At 46.4% G+C, this 21,231-nt stretch overlaps 2 protein-coding genes across 4 annotated transcripts in view; both read left to right on the top strand.

Moving 5' to 3' along the window:
- The first annotated feature begins 662 nt into the window (after positions 1-662).
- On the top strand, positions 663-9,499 carry si:ch73-290k24.5 (F-box only protein 41). 2 transcript variants are annotated; one of them, XM_026998698.2, is made up of 14 exons: positions 663-980; positions 2,208-2,879; positions 3,832-4,021; positions 4,379-4,452; positions 5,370-5,641; positions 5,753-5,895; positions 6,268-6,351; positions 6,467-6,582; positions 6,896-7,048; positions 7,188-7,283; positions 7,463-7,581; positions 7,789-7,947; positions 8,598-8,713; positions 9,041-9,499. In XM_026998698.2, the coding sequence occupies exons 2-14, from the start codon at positions 2,212-2,214 to the stop codon at positions 9,098-9,100; spliced, it is 2,250 nt and encodes a 749-aa protein (XP_026854499.2). In that variant the 5' UTR covers positions 663-980; positions 2,208-2,211; the 3' UTR covers positions 9,101-9,499. The 2 variants fall into 2 exon arrangements, with proteins under 2 accessions (XP_026854499.2, XP_035377434.1); XM_035521541.1 differs by lacking the exons at positions 8,598-8,713; positions 9,041-9,499 and having other exon boundaries at positions 7,463-7,532; positions 7,789-7,855.
- A 5,732-nt stretch (positions 9,500-15,231) lies between these two features.
- Positions 15,232-21,231, top strand: part of LOC113570286 (serine/threonine-protein kinase DCLK2-like) — a 14,122-nt gene continuing 8,122 nt past the window's right edge. For both annotated transcript variants that reach the window (XM_035521689.1, XM_035521690.1), the window contains exons 1-6: positions 15,232-16,317; positions 17,746-18,116; positions 19,966-20,098; positions 20,259-20,351; positions 20,523-20,605; positions 20,887-20,950. In XM_035521689.1, the coding sequence (XP_035377582.1) occupies positions 15,915-16,317; positions 17,746-18,116; positions 19,966-20,098; positions 20,259-20,351; positions 20,523-20,605; positions 20,887-20,950 (1,147 nt within the window). In that variant the 5' untranslated portion in view covers positions 15,232-15,914. The remainder of the gene's footprint in view (positions 16,318-17,745; positions 18,117-19,965; positions 20,099-20,258; positions 20,352-20,522; positions 20,606-20,886; positions 20,951-21,231) is intronic.

Here is a 21,231-nt window from a genome sequence, read left to right as displayed (position 1 = left end):
CGAAACAGAATCGATCAGAAAAACATGTGCGTACGTTTTAAACTAATGTGCGTTCGGGTTGGATTTGCTGTTCTCTCCTCGGATCTGGTTCTACAACCTACCACAATTAGTTTCGACTTCGCAGTGTTACTGACTGAGAAACTTTCTGTGAAAGACAGTCACCGCATTTTTACAAATCCTGAACCCTACTCGACCACAACTCCTATATGTGTAAACTTGCTTGTTAGATTAGTCTTACGATATTGCACGATCATTCGCGTAATCATTATCCATCCTTGGATCCAAATGAATCATGTCTTTCGTTTCCACGTAAAAATGTTACCTATATAGTTTAGTGCTCTGTGACTACAGATCCATTTCTCATTCCTCCATTCGCATTCCTCGCCATAGTGTACTCCTGCCATACAATCCTTGACACGGCACTGCTCTGTACAGGTCTCGGAGACCTTAATTGAAACTGTGCGTTCTCTTTTTTAAAAACGTGTCAGCCAATCCACCTTTAATTGCGTGAAAAACGGGTACATAGAGTCATTTGTTATCGCTATTAATCGATATAATCTTATTTGTTGACGTAATCGTGTTTTCTTTTTTTTCTTTTTTTTAAAGACCGACATCTTCAGTCCACCCACGAATCATGAGTATCATCAGTGCAGTGCCGCTTCAGCACCCCGCGTATCCAGGACAGAGCCGTGCAGCTGCGAGGCTGTTCCGGGCTTGAGCGCCCGGTTCCCTTTAACGTCCCTCCCAAGCCGTCTGATGAACGGACAGCACGTGGCTTCGACCGCACTCGGTGAGTGACGTCACGAACGGTTCTCAGAACCGAACCCGCTGGAGCCGCGCGCGGACCTCTGCGCGCTCGGACACGACGAAGAGCAACGGAAGGATACAGCAAAGGTTCCGGAGCCGTCGCCGTCACCTGACGTGCCCAGGCGTCCGTGAGCTGAAGCTGCCAGTGCGGTGGGAGTACGCGGGGAAACTGAGTAAGTATGTTTCCACTTATATATGGATCCGTTTTAAGCGGGTGTCCGGTCATTAGCACGCGCTTTTCAGCATGAGAAATAGTTTAGTTGGGCTTGGTTTGTTTTTGGGTTTTTTTTCTGAAATGAAGAAGGTGAGTTCAGTTGGGCTGGGTCGGGTTGTCCGTATAGGACACACGGGACGAACCGCTTTTCCGGTAGAAGAACTACACAGCCAATGTGGCAGACCGGTTCCTTCCGACGTTTCCTCAATTTGTGACCCTTGAGAGTAACGTAAATAATTTCGCAGTATGATGTAAAACACACTACACTGTATATATGCAATTACTGTAATGCATGTAGAGCGCACTTCACGCTGCAGGTTTGTGTATTCTACACAGATGGAAAATGCATTATTGGCTGCAGATGGAAACGGAACAGTTTTTCTTATTGTAGGTCGAATAATATCTCAAGGACCGAATTCAAAATTCAGCGCCGCTTCAGCGGGGAATTCTGACCAGGGTCTTGCGCCATTGGGCCATATGAGATGGCAGCGGCTTTGTCTGCGTGCCATTCTAGCGTGCATAACGTGCTGTCCCGGGGAGCGCGTGCACTCGCTGTCTACATTCCTGCAGATCTCACTTGGCATTTTCACACCGACAGACGCGCGGACGCGTGTGCTTCCTCACCGATATCATAGGACAATACGGTGACGAATAAACCAAAGAAGTTAAGTATGAGTCTAAGAAAATCCAACATAGGCCTACCGAGCGGTAAAAACGGAATGTTTATTAAACGTGACTTCTAGAGAGCGTGATTGATTTCGTGCTGTATTCAATATGTAATTGATGCAATGATGGAGAGAGCGAGAGAGAAAGATGGAGAGTCTGTTGTTCACGGTTATTCGGTTTCACACAGCCAAGGTGTGTGTGTGTGTGTGTGTGTGTGTGTGTGTGTGTGTGTGTGTGTGGCGCGGGAGGTACCACCACCTCCACGCGGTACTGAACAGAGCGCATAGCGTGACCTAATTACTACTCCACACTGTCCCGTTTCATCGCATTGTGGCTTCACTATCTCTGAAAATAAATACAAGGCTTATTCAGAAAGGAAAGATATCTGAATGTAACTATTAAGACTAAATAAATATAACAGACTTTTCTAACAACCTGAACTTGAATGTTTGTTTTGTTCGTGTGTGTGCACGTGTGTGTGTGTGTGTGTGTGTGTGTGTGTGTGTGTGTGTGTGTATAGAACAATGACCACCAGTGAACTGTCAGTGCATTGTCCTGACTGTGGACAGGCATGCGGCTTTGGAGATCTGCAGACATGCAGCCACACCTGCCAGAGGATCTGTCTCACTACCAGAAGGAACTCAGAGGGGGCCCTGACGACTTTTCCCACCCAGCAGCAGTGCTCTCCTCAGGGGAACAATGAGATGAACCACCCCTTATATTTGGAGCTTTTGGATAGGCTAAGTCTGGCCTCCTCCACCACCATTCCTCTCAGCCAGCTCCTCGTCCGGGGGCGTGCTTCTCCTCCTCTCTCTCCCTCCCTCTCTCCTATGGTAACCGTGGCGGTGAGTTCCGGGCCAGGGGGTGCGGAGGCCGCGTCCGGCCGAGGCTTAGCCCGGCCGAGTGCGCCGTGGCCGGGCAGGCCGGAGGTGGAGGCCAGGCTGCAGAGGCTGGCCCTTGAGGTCCAGGAGAGGCTGGCCGTCCGGCTGGAGGCACTGCGGGAGGAGGTGAAGTGGAGGAGCGCGGAGGTGAGCAAGGTGAGGATGGAGGGAGAGAGGATGGAGGGCGAGAGGCAGCAGGCGGAGGAGAGGGCGGCGCAGCTGGCCCAGCAGGTGGAGGTCTCCGTGGAGATGCTGGCCAGCCTGAGGCAGGAGCTGATGGAGAGGGAGGAGCAGCTTGACCTCAAACATCAGTAAGAGTGTGTGTGTGTGTGTGTGTGTGTGTGTGTGTGTGTGTGTGTGTGTGTGTCTGTGTGTGTGTGTGTGTGTGTGTGTGTGAGAGAGAGAGAGAGAGAGAGAGAGGGGGAGAGAGAGAGAGAGAGAGAGAGAGAGAGAGAGAGAGAGAGAGAGAGAGAGAGAGAGTGCATGCTTCTCATATTTATTTGAAAGTGAGAAACATTTAAAAATGTCATCCTGACAAAATCCTGACCCTGGCTATATGGCAACACAATAACAGCTTTTGAGTTTGTAAAAGGGCTTTTGATTAGCGCTGCTATGATGTTGAGCAGATTGCACCGAAATGTGCAGAACATCACAGGATCACAGTGGAACTTGGCTAATAGCCTTCACAAAAGTGTAGTCTGGGGTAGACTTGCAAGCCGGGTGCCTCAAGTGCTCATAGAGGGCGCTCATGAGCACTGCCGTTGGGGGAAATGAAAGAACTGGGATGCCCTACATCCTTGCACATCTAAATGGGCATGCACAAACGAGGGATGCAGTACTGTAAGTATGAGTTATGGGACGACGCTTTAGTCTTCCGTTGCCATGGCAGCATTTTTTAAGGCCTATTTCTGTGGGAGCCTGCTTCGTTGCCTGATGAGAAATTGGACAGTAGAGTAGGGCAGGACTCTGGGGCACTTTGTGGAGTGATGCAACACACTCACACAGTCTGGAGGTCTTTGAGTTCAGTTTATTTAGTGAAGCCATTTCTCAGAAATATGCTTACGTGTCTCACACATGTCAAATAAACTTTCCATAAAGGATACACGAGAAATGATTCAAATGAATACATTTGTAATGTGAACGTGTTCAAGAATGTGTGTATAATTAGAGTGAGTGAGCTGGCTAGGTTTTGGAAAGAAAGCAGTATATTGGCAGAGTCATGCATGTGTGTGTGTGTGTGTGTGTGTTTTGTGTGTGTACCAGAGAGGTTTGTGAGTTGGACAGGTTTGTACGAGAGACCGCATTCAGGGAAGCGGGTGCTAAGCTCCGCCTGCAGGGCTTCATTGAGGATCTGCTGGAGAGGGCGGAGCGTGCAGAGAGGCGGCTACAGGACCTGCACGCTTGCTCCCAGGCGCCCACTCGCGCTGCTATGCCCCACACAGCCGTGCACCAGGTAGGATCTGGATCTGCATCTATCCAGTAAAGCACTGTCATTGGCACTTCTGCCTGTAGAACGGGCGGCTCTAGAATATTCTAAACTTACGTGGCAAGTAAAAAAAAAAACATAAACATATAAAATTAGCCTAGATGATAGATGCCCAGCGGTGGGTCTTGGAGAGCAGGAAAATCCAGAAAATCTTGGTGATTTGTTTTTATTTATTTATTATTATTATTATCATTATCTTATTATTATTATGCTTAATATTATTACTGCCTACAGATAAAAGATTTCTGTAGTTTTCTGTAGTTTTGTAGTTCTTCGTAGGGCTCCTAACTTAATGTCATTCCGTGTTCATCCCCTCCTTGACAGAGGAGCTACAGTGTATCAGGCATGTCCAAGCGCTGCTACCCTCGCTGTGATGCCTGGGGCAGTGCCATTACTAGGTAACTCTAGCATCTCTACAGTAAGCACATTAACACAGAGAACATGATGTAGTAACAATGGTGACGTTTGGCTAATAGTACATTTCAGTAGCTTTTTATCACAGCACCCTGAAGACGAGTTTGTCCCTGTTTCAGTGGAAAGTGGAAAGAATGCTTGCATGTCAATGTTAGCTTTCCTAACTGCATTTTCAAAAAATGGCATTTTCATAATAGTGATGTAACATTAATTAACACCTCAGTCAAATGAGGAAATGCATATTGATCTGTTCACCAGGCACATCATTATGTTTATGTTCAGAAACAAAACAGCTGTGAAAGACTATGAAAGAAAAAGGAAGCATGCAGAACTAGACTCTTATCTTTCAAAAAAAATATTGTCATGGGACACGTGGTACGGCCTGCCCTGTGAAAGGGGGTTCACTCTTGTCTATGGCCACGCCCCCGTGAAGGCACGCACCTGTACGGGGTTAAGTGTCAGTGTTTGTTAATCTATTTAAACCCCTGTCAGTACGTCCCTCTCTGTTGGTCATTGTAACAAAGCTTATGTTAGTATCCGTGTTTGTCTAGTCTATGTACATGTTACAATTGTTGTTGTTAGGGTTAGGTGTGTTTATGTTCTCTGTTAATGTCATGTGTGAGTGCCACAGTTGTCTGTTACATGTTGTATCATTAAATGTTTCACTACATCGAGAGAGTCTGTGCGTCCTGCTCCACGCCCTTCGGCAATCTGGCATTCGTTACAAATATAAGCCTTAGTGCAGCTTTTGAACACTGACGTTCATTAAACAAGTCTAAACATTTCAAGATCCTAATACATTCAGTTTCAAAATGTTGATGGATCCCAGTTGGCTTTAGTATTAGGTGCAGAAGCACAGGACTGTGGGTGACGTGTTGTCCCTGGTGTGTCTCGCACGCAGGGGCAGTGCTGGCAGGAGGCTGTGGACACTGTCCCTGGGGTCGTGGGGGTGTCAGGTGGACAGGGAGGGGGTGCAGACCCCTCCTGATACACAGTGTTACCATATGCTGTGCGGAGGTCCCGAGGGGCCGGAGAGGGAGAGGGCCCCTCCGTCTCCCTGCTGGACCCCCCACACACAGCCAGGGCCCGAGGACGACTCGGACAGCTGGTCTATCTACACAATGGAATCCCAGGAGGACCTGCAACAACACTGCAGAATGTACAGCAAGACGGGTAACACACACACACACACACACACACACAGTAACAGACTTACTTTAATAGAAATGTTTGGCTTCATGAAATTAATCTTTCTGCTTTCTTTGTGGTACTGGTCTTGCACAGAGCATGCCTTCCACAGCCTGACTTGTCGCCATGACAACAGACCTGACGAATCAATGATGTGTTCAGAGCAAATGAGGATGAGGGCGTGGCTTTTCTGTGTATTCACCTACCTGGACACACGTTCCCTCCTCATTGCTGCACAGGTGTGTGTGTGTGTGTGTGTGTGTGTGTGTATGTGTGTGTGTGTGTGTGTGTGTGTGTGTGTATTGTGTGTGTGTGTGTGTGTGTGTGTGTGTGTGTGTGTGTGTGTGTGTGTGTGTGTGTGTTTGGTTTATATTTGATCCATTTTGTGATTTATATAGTTTGACTGAGTATAATTAACTCTTTGTGTGTGTGTGTGTATGTGTGTGTGTGTGTGTGTGTTTGGTTTATATTTGATCCATTTTGTGATTTATATAGTTTGACTGAGTATAATTAACTCTTTGTGTGTGTGTGTGTGTGTGTGTGTGTGTGTGTGTGTGTGTGTGTGTGTGTGTGTGTGTGTGTGTGTGTGTGTGTGTGTGTGCGTGCTACAGGTATGTAGGGATTGGTGGAGTGTTGCCCGTCACCCTGCAGTATGGACCAGAGTAACACTAGAGAACACACGAATCTCATCCAGGGTAGGACAGTTCTGTGTCAATTGTTGGGCATGTACACACACATACACGTACATGCACATGGTGTTCCAGTCCTCAAATGATGTGTTTGTGTGTGTGTGTGTGTGTGTGTGTGTAGTTCTTGGTGACTCTGTCTCACTGGTGTAGTCAGACACAGTTTCTTGTCCTGCAAAACCTCAAACCTCGATCCCGCCACAGAAAAGAGACTAAAGAGGAATATCTGAAGAGCACAAGGTAAACACACCAAAGACACACGCACATACACACAAACACATGCAAATACAAACACACATGCAAACACACATGCAAACAGTAACACACACATGCACGCACGGACACACAAAACACAAACACACACACACATTGATCAAAGTGTAAGTCCCAGTCCCCAACTGGCTGTTGAAAGAAGCCTTCGTGAGTGTGTTTTGAGTATGTCATCTGTTACAAGCCCCGTGGTGCAGTGTACCTACAAACAAACCATTACCGCGCATACAAAGCATCATCGCATCATCAGTGAAGTCTTTCCTTTCTTTTCTCTTCTATGAAGGGGCTGTCTGGAAGTGGGGTTGGAGGCGGTGCTAAAATCAGCAGGGCGGAGTCTTACGTCTTTGGCCATCTCCCATTGCCCCAACATTTTGACGGACAGGACCCTGTGGCTGGTCAGCTGTCACTCCAGAGCGTTGCACGCCCTTACATACAGGTGCGTCACAAAAGCAAGTAAACACATCCAGCGTACTTCGCCACGCATTCACAGGAGAGCAGACGCACCATTTGAACAACGGCATGGCCGGTGAATTCCAGCGGTATGAATCGGACACCTGGTGTTTGTGAGATTTCAGGAGCTCGTCAGACCCCGTTGGGCAGGAGGTGCTATGGGCTTTGGCTGCAGGATGCCGAGACATCACCGGCTTGTTCGTAGCACCGCTGCAGCCATGGTGAGTCTTCATCACCATCATCATAATCAGCCTGCATACAGCACTACTGGTACCAGCAGTACCGTTATCACACACTCAGCTAATGTAAGAGGTAATAATATTGAATCTTGCAGCTGGTTCACAGTGTTTGCTGTTCCTCTTTTTGAATCACTAATGGGTTTTGATTTTGTGCCTCTCAGCCAACAGCCCAGTCGCTTCAGTAACCGCTGCCTGCAGACCATCGGTCGGTGTTGGCCCAACCTGCAGCAGGTGGGCGTGGGCGGGGCTGGGTGCAGAATCCAAGGACTTGCCTCATTGGGTGAGGAAGTGATGGCCGTGGCTATGGAACCGAGCTGTATTTTCACTAAATGCTGTGCAAAACAAATATTCGCATGCATTTGGAGAAATTGTGTCTCCCCTTTAGTCAGTCATCGGCTTTCGCCATTCATTGTTCTTTTTGTCTTTCATCTGCCTGCTTCTTTGTCTGTCCATCCTCCCCTCATCACCTCGACCATTCCCTCCACAGTGAGGAACTGCCCGGGTCTGTGTGTGTTGAAATTGGACCACATGAGTGAGATGAGCCAGGAGGGGGCAACAGAGCTTTGCAGGGACGGACTGCAGCAGCTCCACACGCTTGTGTTCACCTCCACACCTGTCACTGCTAGAGCCCTGCTGCACTTTACCAGTGAGCACTACACACACACACACACACACACACACACACACACACACACACACACACGCTTGTGTTCACCTCCACACCTGTCACTGCTAGAGCCCTGCTGCACTTTACCAGTGAGCACCACACACACACACACACACACACGCGTTTGTGTTCACCTCTACACCTGTCACTGCTAAAGCCCTGCTGCACTTTAACAGTGAGCACCACACACACACACACACACGCGCTTGTGTTCACCTCCACACCTGTCACTGCTAGAGCCCTGCTGCACTTTACCAGTGAGCACCACACACACACACACACACACACACACGCTTGTGTTCACCTCCACACCTGTCACTGCTAAAGCCCTGCTGCACTTTAACAGTGAGCACTACACACACACACACACACACACACACACACACACACACACACACACACACACACACACGTGCGCGCGCTTGTGTTCACCTCCACACCTGTCACTGCTAAAGCCCTGCTGCACTTTAACAGTGAGCACTACACACACACACACACACGCGCGCTTGTGTTCACCTCCACACCTGTCACTGCTAGAGCCCTGCTGCACTTTAACAGTGAGCACTACACACACACGCATGTGCACACCACATTTCTGTGTTAACTGGTTGTCTCTCTCTTTCCCCCAGGTGTGTGCGTAAAGCTGAAGAGTGTGGTTGTGCAGACGGGTATTGCAGATTACTTCCAGGACTCTGAAACTGAAGAAGCAAAGAGGATGTTCGACGAGATCGTGGACAGTCTGCAGGTGACGTTTCTTTTTCTACCTTCCTTTGCGCTGTGTAGTGTGTTTCACCCTGTGCTACAGACCCGAAGTGAGACTAGCCCACACAGCAGAGGTCATAAGGCTGCGTGCCCCTCATACTTAAAGGCAACCCGCTGATTTTAGGCTGTCGGTTAATAACTGTAGTAATTGCTCAGTAATTACAAACACCTGGACTGGATTTGAACCCGGATACCCAGACCTGGGAATGCTTGATTTAGGACTGATCGTCTGATATTCGGCATGACCCTTGTGCTGCTGTGCATTGATAGAAGAAATACACTGGATGACTTTTTCTGTTTTTCCTATCAGGCGCTGCAGAAGAGGCCTGGCCTATCTGATGTCCTCCAGCTTAGGGTGGACAGACCATGATGTCATCAGCTAGAACATTTTAGTAACAGAACTGTTCTGTTAATCACTGTGACAATCTGCCTAACTCTTAGGGAACCCAAACACACACATTCACACACACATGTCCATGGCACGACAGGGAACACAAAAATCTAATTGTGATAATGGGGAAAAAAAACCTCAGGTGTTAGTTGTTAGATTTCCTCCTCCACATCACACACACACACACACACACACATACACACACACAAAAACACACACAGAGAGGCATACCATATCCGTGCGCCTATGCAGTGGCACACAAAATACTCCAACACAAGCAGAAAAGTCATCCGTAAAACTAGAAATAAAGGGAATTAATCTTTAGCCTATATTACGACCTTTCTCAAACCAGACAAGATAAAAGCAACCTTTAAAGTACCATTGCTGTTGTAGTTGTGTGTTTGAATAAGATTTTGGCTCAAACCTAGACTTTAGTAAAAGTGGCTAAAGTATGGAAGGTTATGCACATATTTTAGATCTTGGCGTCTAGGACACACTGGAGACACTGCTGTCATTTGTTTAGAGGTTAGGCGTGGATGTCCCCTAAGGCAGGGAGGGATGAAGTCCAAGGTAGACAGGAGTTTAGGACACACAGCTCCTTTGACTCTCGGATGGAAACAAACACACGAAAACAAACTGCCAGTCCCACTTTCTTCGTTTCGATGCTTTTCAGCCGTGTGTGACTGGATTCCCTGGCAGGTCTTTGGGGGATCTGGTAGTCTAATGAAAGAAAAGCTTATACAGCTTAAATAGGCTGCAGGTGTAACCGGCCCATCTCTTTGGCTTATCCCCCTCCCAGCCTGTCTCCCCAGCCTGTCTCTCCAGTCTGTCTCTCCAGGCTGTCTCTCCAGGCTGTCTCTCTTCCCTGCAGACAGTACTCAACCAAGCCCTGCTGCTGCACAAGGCCCTTTGAACTTGATTGACGATAGGATGGTGAGATTCTGATTGATGATAGGATGGTGAGATTCTGATTGATGATAGGATGGTGAGATTCTGCCAGAAAGGTCAGGAACACTATAAATAGCCTAGGTACAGGAGGGCACATCCTAAATTGGCCTTTGTGATTTACTTCATGAATTTAGCTGCGAGAGCAGTTTAAGACAATCAGCCTCTCTCATATTAAAATGTTTGAGAGATTCCAAACAAATATTATTACCAGTGTAACCATGCTGTTAGAATGGATTACAATAATGCAACACAAAGCAATAGTATATACCTGATACAAGCTAGATAGTATTTCTTTTATTGATTTATTTTATGACAAAACCCACTGGGAAAAAGAGATAAATATATATACAATATATTATTAAAATATGGAGGTGGCAAGTTATGTTTTAATTGTTTTAACTGTCAAGTTGTCATACAAGTGTCCCAGGTGCATTTTAATGTTATAGGGGACAAGTCAGACAGAGTTGTTGTTGAGACCAAGATGTCTTGGGTCACATGTAACTAAAATAAACTCATGATGTGTTCTAGTTTCTGTGGACGAGCTTCAGTTGCATCATGGTCAAATTCACTGGTGTGGTCTTGTGGGAAAGCCATAAATGTAATGTGACTCAACGTGCACGCTGACGTGTATATGTGTTGGTGTGTGTGGGTGAGGGATTTATATGTGACGAACGCCAGTCCTGGAGATGGATTCAGATTGATCAGAGTTGGACACTCCTAGTTTACCGCAAGCCCCATAGTGCCTCCGAGTTACAAGATGGTGATAACCTGTAACTAAAGCAATCACTATACACTAGTGTCTTTGCTGGTGCGGCGTTTCTGCTTTGACAGGACTCGGATGGAAAGGTCAGAGGGCGTCTGACAACAGCGTCACGGTCTGCCCACTCGCAAACGTATTCAGCACGGTTTTATCCTCAACGTTTGTTCGATAGAGGTTGGTAAAGGACTGTAACGTTGCTACTGTAGTATTGTCTCTCTTCAGGGTGTCGGTCAGAACAGTGGAGAGTTCAGATGCAATTCGGCCACAGTGTTCAAAGAAACGGAATGTTCAGCACGGCGTGCTGAAGGTTCATAGTTAAAAGGTTGGAGCGTCGTGTGTGTACATTTGTGAGAAACTGTGAGGTGCACATGTATATGGGGAGGTAGGTATAGCTATAAGTGTTGGTGTTTATTTATGCATCTGTTTTTGTGTGTCTGACGCACACTTCTCACAACGGAAATAAGAAAGAATACTCACAAGCAGCTACATGCGCTCCGATGTAGAACCAGAAACCTACTGTCGGCGGTATCTGACGCCCGGACGACTCACGCCTTCGGGGCACGATCTTTCCATTGATAGAATAGTTCATGTAAAACAATAAAAAAAAAAAAAAAACCTTACAAAAACAAACCAAGCAACCATCATGAATAAGGTTATTAAAAACAAATGTGAGTGGGAAGATTGGCAATTGGCACGTTTTCACATAGTCATGTTTCTGGTGTGCGTTCCAAAATATGAAATGCAAATATATGAAATATGCAAATATACGAAAATGCATCAATTCTTCCTCATTTGACAGAGAGCTCAGTAGGCGGGGCCTGAGCACAATTCAATGTGATGTCACAGCGGACGATCAAAAGATCTAGAGGCTTTTCAGGGACAGAAGTTGTGGTTTCACTGGGTCACACGTAGGCCGTGTCGGGGGCGAAGAGGATCACATACGCTGAACTGTACCTTCTGTGAGTACAAACAAAGACTGAGACGTTCTCACACGTTGAAATCAAATAAAATGGCACAATCAAACTGTACTGTTCAGAACATCACTGTGGAATATTCACAGTCGTGTATAAGCAAGTGGGATTCGTTTATGAGAAGATCTGTGGTGAATTAGTCTGGCCTGGTCTCGTTCAACAATGTTTGACTGAATAATGTGCAAATGTATTGGGTGTTCAAAACACGCAGATTGCTTTCAATACCTTATTACAAAATGCTACTTTTCGCGCTGTCGGAGTGCTTCAAAAATCATCGTAAATCAGTGGCGTTTTGACTGGTTTAACAGTTGAAATCTGCTTTTGCGAAAGTCAACCGCGTTTGAATGGGGAAGCCGGCTGTTCCCTTCTACACCCAGACTATTGCTCAGCACGTTACGTCGGACTGCCCACAAGATCGTTTTCCCTGCTCAGACAAGATCGATTTAATTCTGCCGCTACTTATGAAGCTCAGATCATATGTGCTCCAGACAGGAAGACGTGGTGCAGTGCTGCAGTGCTGCAGCCCGCCAGCACACGAATTCAGGATCAGGGACAAATCACCTTATTGTGAATTCGTGTCAGGCATGCGGTGGTCCTCTAATCTGTGTAAAATAGGAAGAAGACTGCCCTCTCGTGGACACAAAATAGTATAGATTCGGGTGTCAAACTCAGTTGAGGCAACGGGCCACATTATGTTAAATCGGACTAAAATCGCAATTAAGCATCGATAATACAACTGGTGTAATTTGAAATATCTCGCTCTGGGGGTATAAAATGGTATGAAATATATATTTGAGATTGTTTATAGATGTGAGTGAGGGAGGTGGCGCGTTTGGTGATGAAAGAAGTATGAAAATACCAGCATGTTTTTCTTTTTACGGCATTGATTTACAATTACGAGTAAATACAATTTAAGCAAGTGAGGGTTAAGAGCCTTGCTCAGGGTCCTAACAGTGGTAACTCGACAGTGGTGGGGCTTGAACTTGCAATTTTAAGATTAGTAGGCGAAAATCTTAACCACTGAGCCACCACAGCGCATGGTCGAAGCAACTAGGGAGCACAGAGCTGCGGGTCTCCTCTCACCGTGCCTCTGTGCCTGGATGAAGACTACGCAACTGGGTTGGACAGAGCTCGTAGTCTACACGAAACAGGGGGAAAAATACGTTCAAACGTTAAGAATCCGATAGTACGTCTCGTCGAGGACCATAAATTGGTCTAGAGCTTGAGTTCGTCTGATCCGCTGCAGGAGCGGCGTGCATTTCCTCGGCCGAGGATACTGTGGTGAGAGAACAGCGAGATGAGGGCGGATAGTCGTGTGCACACGACATTTTAAAGCGTTTGATGTGTGCATGCTTTGGTCATCCCGATAGAATACACTGTAACTTCTGTGTATTTGGGGTGAAACTAGAGCCCGGAGACCCAAGTGGTCGTGTGCATTTTTTTGTTTGTTTGTTTTAAAGTGAAAATGAATTATACAATTAAAGTTATATTTTATGTGAGCATTGGGTGTCTTCTTGTTTCATGCATGGGATTTGTTTTGCTTCGGTATGACGATTATATTGGGCTGGATTAAGAGAACTGGTAGAGTTGTTTTATCCGTTACAATAACACAACTATCACATACAAATCCGATTAACAGTCTGCAATTCATTACCAGAAAATATAATTTATTCTTTTAGAAAGAGAGGCTTACATCAAGTCGAGGGCCTTATGTTTGAGACTCCGATATAAACCATAAAACATCTGTCGAGATGTGTGCGAAATGAGCGCAAGATGGGAGTTTAAGGTCCAGTAGCTACTGCGACACGTGACCAGGCTCCTGCTCGTGCCTCACCCTCTCGTCTGCCTGGCTTTTGTTCATGAATCAGGGCTTCCTACCGTCCTTTCATTCTCTTCGTTTTATTGTGAAAGATCATCTTCAAAGATTTTTTAAAGCAATCTCATTTGACAGGTCACCATCTCATTCAGCCGTTCATATTTCGTGCACATCATCGTCAGTATTGCGAACAACCGGTCAAGTTGCTAAATAATACGACCGTTGAATCGGTTTATTGGACGATTGTCTGATTTCATAGGTTTCATGAGGTCCAGTTTAACCTAATTTTCTCAGGCTTTTTTCTCGTACTGTAAAATGTCTTTAACAGGCATTTAAAAATAATTTAAATTTCACCTCATAAAAATTCACTTTATTTTAATTGGGCAACAAACACCCTGAGTGTTTCAAAACATTCAAATAGATGATTAAAAATACAAAGCGAAATGGGCGGCATAATTTAAATGTAATTATATTTGCGCTTTTTACGGTAAAGGTCAACTTTGCCATTCCTTCTCAAAAGATCTTGAGTGAAGAACAAAAATGTATTCAGGACATGGTTTTACACTTGTTATAACAGCAGACAATAGTGAAAACAGTACAAATAAATACGTAATAAGAAAATAGAACACACACTATAAACTGTACCCAACACTACTGATAAACTGCAAATCTATATACAGCAGATAAACAATCACTAAGAACAGGATCGGTAGAACAATATTAATAGGGTTTAGGTTTGTTCCTTTGCCGTTATTGTATAGTGCACGTTTGTGGCTGCTACCGCGACATTTCAATGTGTGCATATTAAAGATCGCGAGGTTTAATCTCAGGTGTGAAGTGACTGGGTACAATAGACTGTGCAAATGTATGCAGGAGTCGAGTTGAAGGAAGTGTCCTTTTTGCAGATCTGGTTAGGAGGCGGACCGCCTTGCGGAAAGAAACTGTTCATGCGTTTAGAGGACTTAGCCCGGACGCTCCGTAGCCTTCGTCCAGACAGGAGACCAGTAAACAGACTGTTTATGGGGTGAGAGAGATCCTTCCTGATCCAACAGGAAGTGTAAATGTCCTTGATGGCAGGAACACTTGACCCAGTAACGCGCTGTGGTCTTCGCCACAACCACTGCAGTGAATTCCTGTCTGAGGCAGAGCAGTTTCTGCCCCAGACAGTGATGCCTCACGCACGGCAGGATGGTCGTGCACATAGTGGCCGTCTTGTGTTCCGTTAGGAAGCAGAGGCGCTGTTGAGCTTTCTTCAGTGAGGGCGACGTGTTCAGGGACCATGAGAGGCTGTTTCTGATGTGCAATCCCAGGAACGGGAAGCTGTGCAATATTTCCACTTTACCACGGCACGCTTGACATTAATTCACAATAAAGTGTTTTGTTAGGTTGTTCTGTGAAACTGAAACTATTTGTAAAATATGTAATCCCTTACATTAAAAATAAATACATGTAATCTTTTTTTTTTTTTTTTTTTTTTTTTTTTTTTTTACAGCATCCGTAACTAGGCTACCCGGGGTGCACTAAGACCCGGCGGATAACAGTCTCTAGGCGTCTTACGCGCGGTCACGAATGGGCGCTCACCTGCTTTAGGACGTCGCGCAGAAAGGGTGAGGAGAGGTCTGCGCGCTCTCGTCAGCGGCCATGCTGCCCGGCTACAGCGCGGCGCACCCTTGTACCTGCAGTGACGGAGCATCAATCCGCCCCCAGGTAAAAAGGGCGCTTTTTGAATCCTAATGCCCATCGCATCCTTTTTTTTTTACCGGGACTTTAACATCCAGTCTGGAATTTTGACGTTGGTATGAAGCAGGATATCGCCTCATCATCAAGACAACTGCTGGCTGCTCGTCTGAGTGACGCTGTCAAAGAACAATCATTAATTTATTACTAACTTTGATTGTGATCAAACAGAATTTATTTGGATTATTTCCCTCAACCTTTCCCGGCCGCACATCCCAGACGATTTGATCATCCCGTAGTATTTCGGGGTGACGCGTTTGTTAAAGGACTAATCTATTGGCGAAAAGGAGCGGCGCACCGTAGGTAGCACTTTTGTGTTGAATGTAAATCATGCTGGCGTACTGTACTGCTCCTCTCGCTCGCGAAAACCGGTCAGCATACGGTGACACACCGCCGTTATTGTGCTATGTGATCAGGGAGAGGGAATAGTGTTTTCTACAAAAGCGGGTTTTACGGTGAAACACTGCTGACCTGTCAGGATCGCCCTGCGATTAAAAAAAACAACAAAACAATCAAAAAACGTCCGTCCAGAGCATCGAAGAGGTCGGTTGTCGAGCGGAAATGTCTCTCAGCCGAAGCATTGAACTAGAACATTTCGACGAACGGGATAAGGCGCATCGTTCCACGCGCGCCACCGGTTCGGGGTCGCCGTCCGGCTCCCGTGCGAGCAGCCTGGTCCCGAGCCCGGCTCATAGCGCAAACTGCAGCTTCTACCGGACCCGTACGCTCCAGGCACTGAGCTCTGAGAAACGGGCCAAGAAGGTCCGCTTCTACCGAAATGGAGACCGGTATTTCAAAGGGCTCGTTTACGCGGTATCAAATGATCGTTTCAGGTCGCTGGACGCACTACTCGCGGAGCTAACCCGCTCGCTGGCGGACAACCTGCACCTTCCACAAGGTGTGCGCAATATCTACACTGTCGATGGCGCAAAGAAGGTTGCAAGCTTGGACGATCTTGTAGAAGGTAAGACAAGGAGCAAAAGCGAACACGTGTCTCACCAGCTAAAGTGCATGAATCCACCCGGAGTTAAGGGATGTACGATTTTAAATCACGCACATTGCAGATTAGTGAACACACAAACGCGCTTGTGCGCATACAGACACACGGCGAGCCCAACAGAAAACCCCACCGGTTAAATTCGCTGATCGTAGCAAGTCTACTCCGGTAATACTGGGAGGGCGGAGCCATACGTGACGCTAGTGGTCGCATTCTAGTCAAATAAATCCTTTACAACGAATGAGAAGATTCATTTTATAAAATGTGAAAAGAAATTATATGTATAAGATGTGAGCGACTTTAGCGCTCCGCTATAAAACTATACTTGCCCCCTCAGCCGTGATAAAACAGTTCGGTTCATCTCCGCAGATACAAAGAGCAAAAGAGCGTTGAGGTTCATTCCAAGTATAAGAGAGGAACAGATTGTCGCCAAACCCCATTTCATAATTTCATTCATTTTCTAATTTCTTGTCGTAATGCCGCATCGTTGAATTAACGCCATCTAGCTCTTTAAGTATGTTTTAATGCAATTAGCGCGTTTTTAAATACCTTTTATGCAATTTTGACGTATTTCATTTCACACTACACCGTTCCCCCTTAACATTTCACACATTCATCCCGCTTTGTCTCCCGTCTCGTGTTCTCCTGCCCCTCACGCGCTCTCTCCGCTTCAGCGCGCGCTTTCCTTTGCCGGAATCCTGTAAGTGCTTCGATTTGCAGAAATTCAACTTAAAGCGACTCTCCTTCCGTCTTCCAGATAAAGTGTGCACACACTCGTCCTGTCCGTTTGCTTTCGATAATTATCCTGGGAGCGTAAATCTGAAGTGCTTGTAGTGGTGTAGAACCGCAATAGCCCTGAGATCAATACAGAGAATCCGTTTTCCAAGACGCATCGTATTTCCCTATTAACAAGGAAACCAATTCCAATAGAAACAACAACACCGGAAGAGCTGATCTGAGATCAACTGGAAAAACTAGATGTAAAATTGTATTTTAACGTTTCAGAGCTAGTGCTTTTTTTCCTACTAGAAACTGTTTGATTCACCTGTGTAATGGTTTATTACTGTGTGCAGATATCACACTGAGAGTATGGGTTCTCAATTGAAAAGAAATTTTAGTCCACGATTATTCATTATCCATGTTTATTTGAAACAATAGCCTCCAAAATATTGTGACAGCTAGAGCACAAACATATGAACTGCCTGAGACAATGACTTCCTATTGACGCATGAATAGTTTTTTAAAAGGAATTTACATTAAAATATAGTTGCTTCAAATAAAGTCATGTTGACAAAGTAACAGAATTTGTGAAGTCATAAATTTTCATCGCCGACCTACTCATTAGGCTTGACTATAAAAGTTACGCGTGTAACACTGAGCCCTCGTCTCCTGCAGGTGAGAGCTACGTCTGCGCATCCAATGAGCCTTTCAGGAAGGTGGACTACACCAAGAACGTGAACCCTAACTGGGGTTCCCGAATGGCTGGAGTGGTACTGGGGGCGGGTCCAGGGGGCGGAGTCGGGGTGGGGCGGCAGGGTTCGAGCGGAGTCCAGCAGGTAGCTGCCGAAGGTAGGGAAAGCAAAGGTTTCATCAAGCCCAAGCTGGTGACGGTGATCCGGAGCGGAGTGAAGCCGCGCAAGGCCGTCAGGGTACTGCTGAACAAGAAGACGGCGCACTCTTTTGAGCAGGTGCTCGCTGATATCACCGAGGCCATTAAGCTCGACTCTGGAGCTGTGAAGAAGCTGTACACTCTGGATGGCAAGCAGGTGTGTGTGTGTGTGTGTGTGTGTGTGTGTGTGTGTGTGTGTGTGTGTGTGTGTGTGTGTGTGTGTGTGTGTGTGTGTGTGCTTTGCTCTGTGGGGGCATTTTCTGATCGTATATGGGGCATAAGAATGATTTCACAGGTCAGGTAAGATGTGTGTGTACTAGTCAATGCTATGTAACCACTTTTGTAGTGTGGAACCATTCTTCACTCTTTGCCCACACTGGCACATTCCCTTTTGGTAAGTCAATACCAACCTGTTATTTTACTCATCAATTCACATGACTGCGCTAATATTGCTCAGAACTGACATTAGTGACAAGCTCACGTTAAATGGTTCCTGTTGCATGACTTGCAGTCAGACTCCCCCCCACGATATGTCATTCGTTTCCAGATATGTAATTAGTTTCCTTTATCAAACTGCAGAGCCTCTTCTTTAGAATACTGTCACTATCTACGTAAAGGAGAGGACACGGTCACATGTGCATTGTAGATAAACCTGAGCTCCAGCTTCCAACGCTCCCACATCTCTCTGGCCTCGCCTGTCCTTTCACTGAGACTTTAGTAATGGGAACAGCCAGACGGGATGTCAGATCAGTTGACACAGAGGTGTCCACACACTGGTATACGAACCCTGCAATCGGATATGAGACCGAGTTTATTTTTATGGAATCTTAGAACATACAGAACATTAGAACCGGAGAAAATGGCACTGTGCGTAAGAAATGGCTTTGCTTGTCTTGTTTTCCACTAAGCATTTGGTTCATCTGTTCACAATATGTGCACGTAGCTCGTCACTTTATTAGCATCCTTCTCGTTCTTGTATGCTGCTCTTGAGTGTTGAAGCTTTGATCAAGGAAGCAGGCCTGTGTTTGCACTTATGAGGCAGGAATGGGCTGATTAGAAGTCCAGCCTGCTGAGTAGCATCTGCCCTCAGCGCTCAGAGACCCCGACCTGCCACGGTACCCTGACACATGTCCTCCTCTGTTTCTGCATGTGTGGGACAGTGTGCCCTAGCAAACTGTAGAGGAAATGCATCATAAACTATAGTGTGACTGCTTAGTAAGCAGGGGGTGGGGGGTGGGGGGTGGGTGTGTGTGTGTCTGTGTGGGTGTGTGTGTATTGAGCAGGAAAATCCCAGTTCTGCAAACAGAGCTCCTGGCTGAGGGCCGGTTGCCATGGTAACCTTTCTCCTCTCCTCTTCTCCTGAGTGAACTCTCTGAATGCCTCAGCCAAGGGAGCAACCACACTAGGTGGTGTGTGTATGCGCACGCGTGCGTGAGAGGAGAAGTCCAGTGTTCATTTGTATGCCACACATTTTCTACTGCAGAAAAAGAGGGGAATCCTTGAAAGACTCACTTGTTCTTGCTGAGACAGAAGTGTGTACGTGTGTGTGTGTGTGTGTGCACACATGCATGTGCACTCCTGTACTTAATCAATGACATTGCCATTTTCTGAAAGAAACAGCAGACTAAACCTCCCAGTGACTCTCTGAAATTAAACACTGCTCTTTGCTAAGCTCAGCATATATATTAACAGCTGTCCTGAGTATCATATGTGTGAGTGTGTGAAGTGTGCATTTCACAATTTCAGCACATTTTAACACCATCCTGACACAAATCAGAGGTAGTCCTCTATATGCCCCAATGGTGAGCTGACAATGCATCGCTCCTGAAAGCGTAAATTACAAAACGTTATCAAATCAGTTTGGAAAAATGCAGGGCATTACCCACAATTATCAGATTTAAACAACAGTCTAAAAGTTGCTGACTGGGAGGGTTTGGTATGATAAGATCTCCACGGCAGAATTCTGCCGTTCATGATTCTGACCTTCTCCTTCTGTCTCGCTGTAGCTCACAAGCCTTCAGGACTTCTTCGGCGACGACGATGTATTCATCGCGTGCGGCCCTGAGAAGTTCCGTTATGCCCAGGATGATGCCGCAATCGGACACGCAGGAAAAGCCACTGCTGTCGCGTTTGTTAATGGTGACGGGCCAAACACTCCACAAAACACACACACACACGCATGCACACCATAGAGATCCTTGTGTATTAGTTTGTATAACACCATAGAACCATCAGGCAGGCAGTTTGGATTTCCGTTTTTTTGTTTCTGTTTTGATTTTGGTCTTTGCATCTGTCTTAGAGTGTAAGATGAAATCATCCCGGTCATCTGCCCCTGTTAAGGCCACTGGACCCAGAAGCCCTGGAGTGCCCAGGTCCAAGTCACCTGTATCAGGTACACACACACTTACACATACAGAAGATTCCTTACGTGCATAAACACCGTACACAAACACTAAAACCACCAACAACTACCCTGTTGGGCGCAAAGAAGAAGAAAATGTCAGAGTTGTACTGCAGTTGTTACTGTCTTGGTTTAGGATTGCTGTTCATTTCTTTCCTCCAGGCGGTGAGGTGCCAGGACGACAGTCACCGACGCTGAGATCATCGAAGACCCCAACCAGTCCAGGGAGTCAGCGCAGCCTGAAGGTGTGTGCGCATGTGAGATCTATATGTGTGTGAGGACATGCCTGCACTGTATGCATTTGTTTAAGGTTTTGCATGCTGTGCGTGCGTGCGTGTGTGTGCACAGGCATGCGTATGTCCACATGCGTGCGTGTGCATGTGTGTGTGTGTGTGTGTGCGTGTGTGTGTGAGTATATGTGAGTGTGTGTGTGCGTGCATGTGTGTGTGTGAGTGCATGTGTGTGTGTGCGCGCGAGTGTGTGCGCGAGTGTGTGTGTGTTCACTCTTTTCTTTCCTCCTTTGCAGATCTCCTCTCGCCATGTATCTCCCTCCCCTCCCCCATCCAGAGAACTAAACGGAGACCCAGAGGGTAACACACACATATAGATCACACACACACACACACACACACACACACACACACACACACACACACACATATAGATCACACACACACACACACACCCACACACACACACACACAAACACCCACACACACCCACACCCACACACACACACACATATAGATCACACACACACACACACACACACACACACATACACACCCACACACCCACACACACACACACACACACATATAGATCACACACACACACACACACATATAGATCACACACACACACACACACA

Source organism: Electrophorus electricus, chromosome 22 (assembly GCF_013358815.1).
Source record: "Electrophorus electricus isolate fEleEle1 chromosome 22, fEleEle1.pri, whole genome shotgun sequence".
NCBI lineage: Eukaryota > Metazoa > Chordata > Actinopteri > Gymnotiformes > Gymnotidae > Electrophorus > Electrophorus electricus.
Note: the sequence above shows the minus strand (reverse complement) of the source record. Positions and strands in the feature narration are given on the sequence as shown.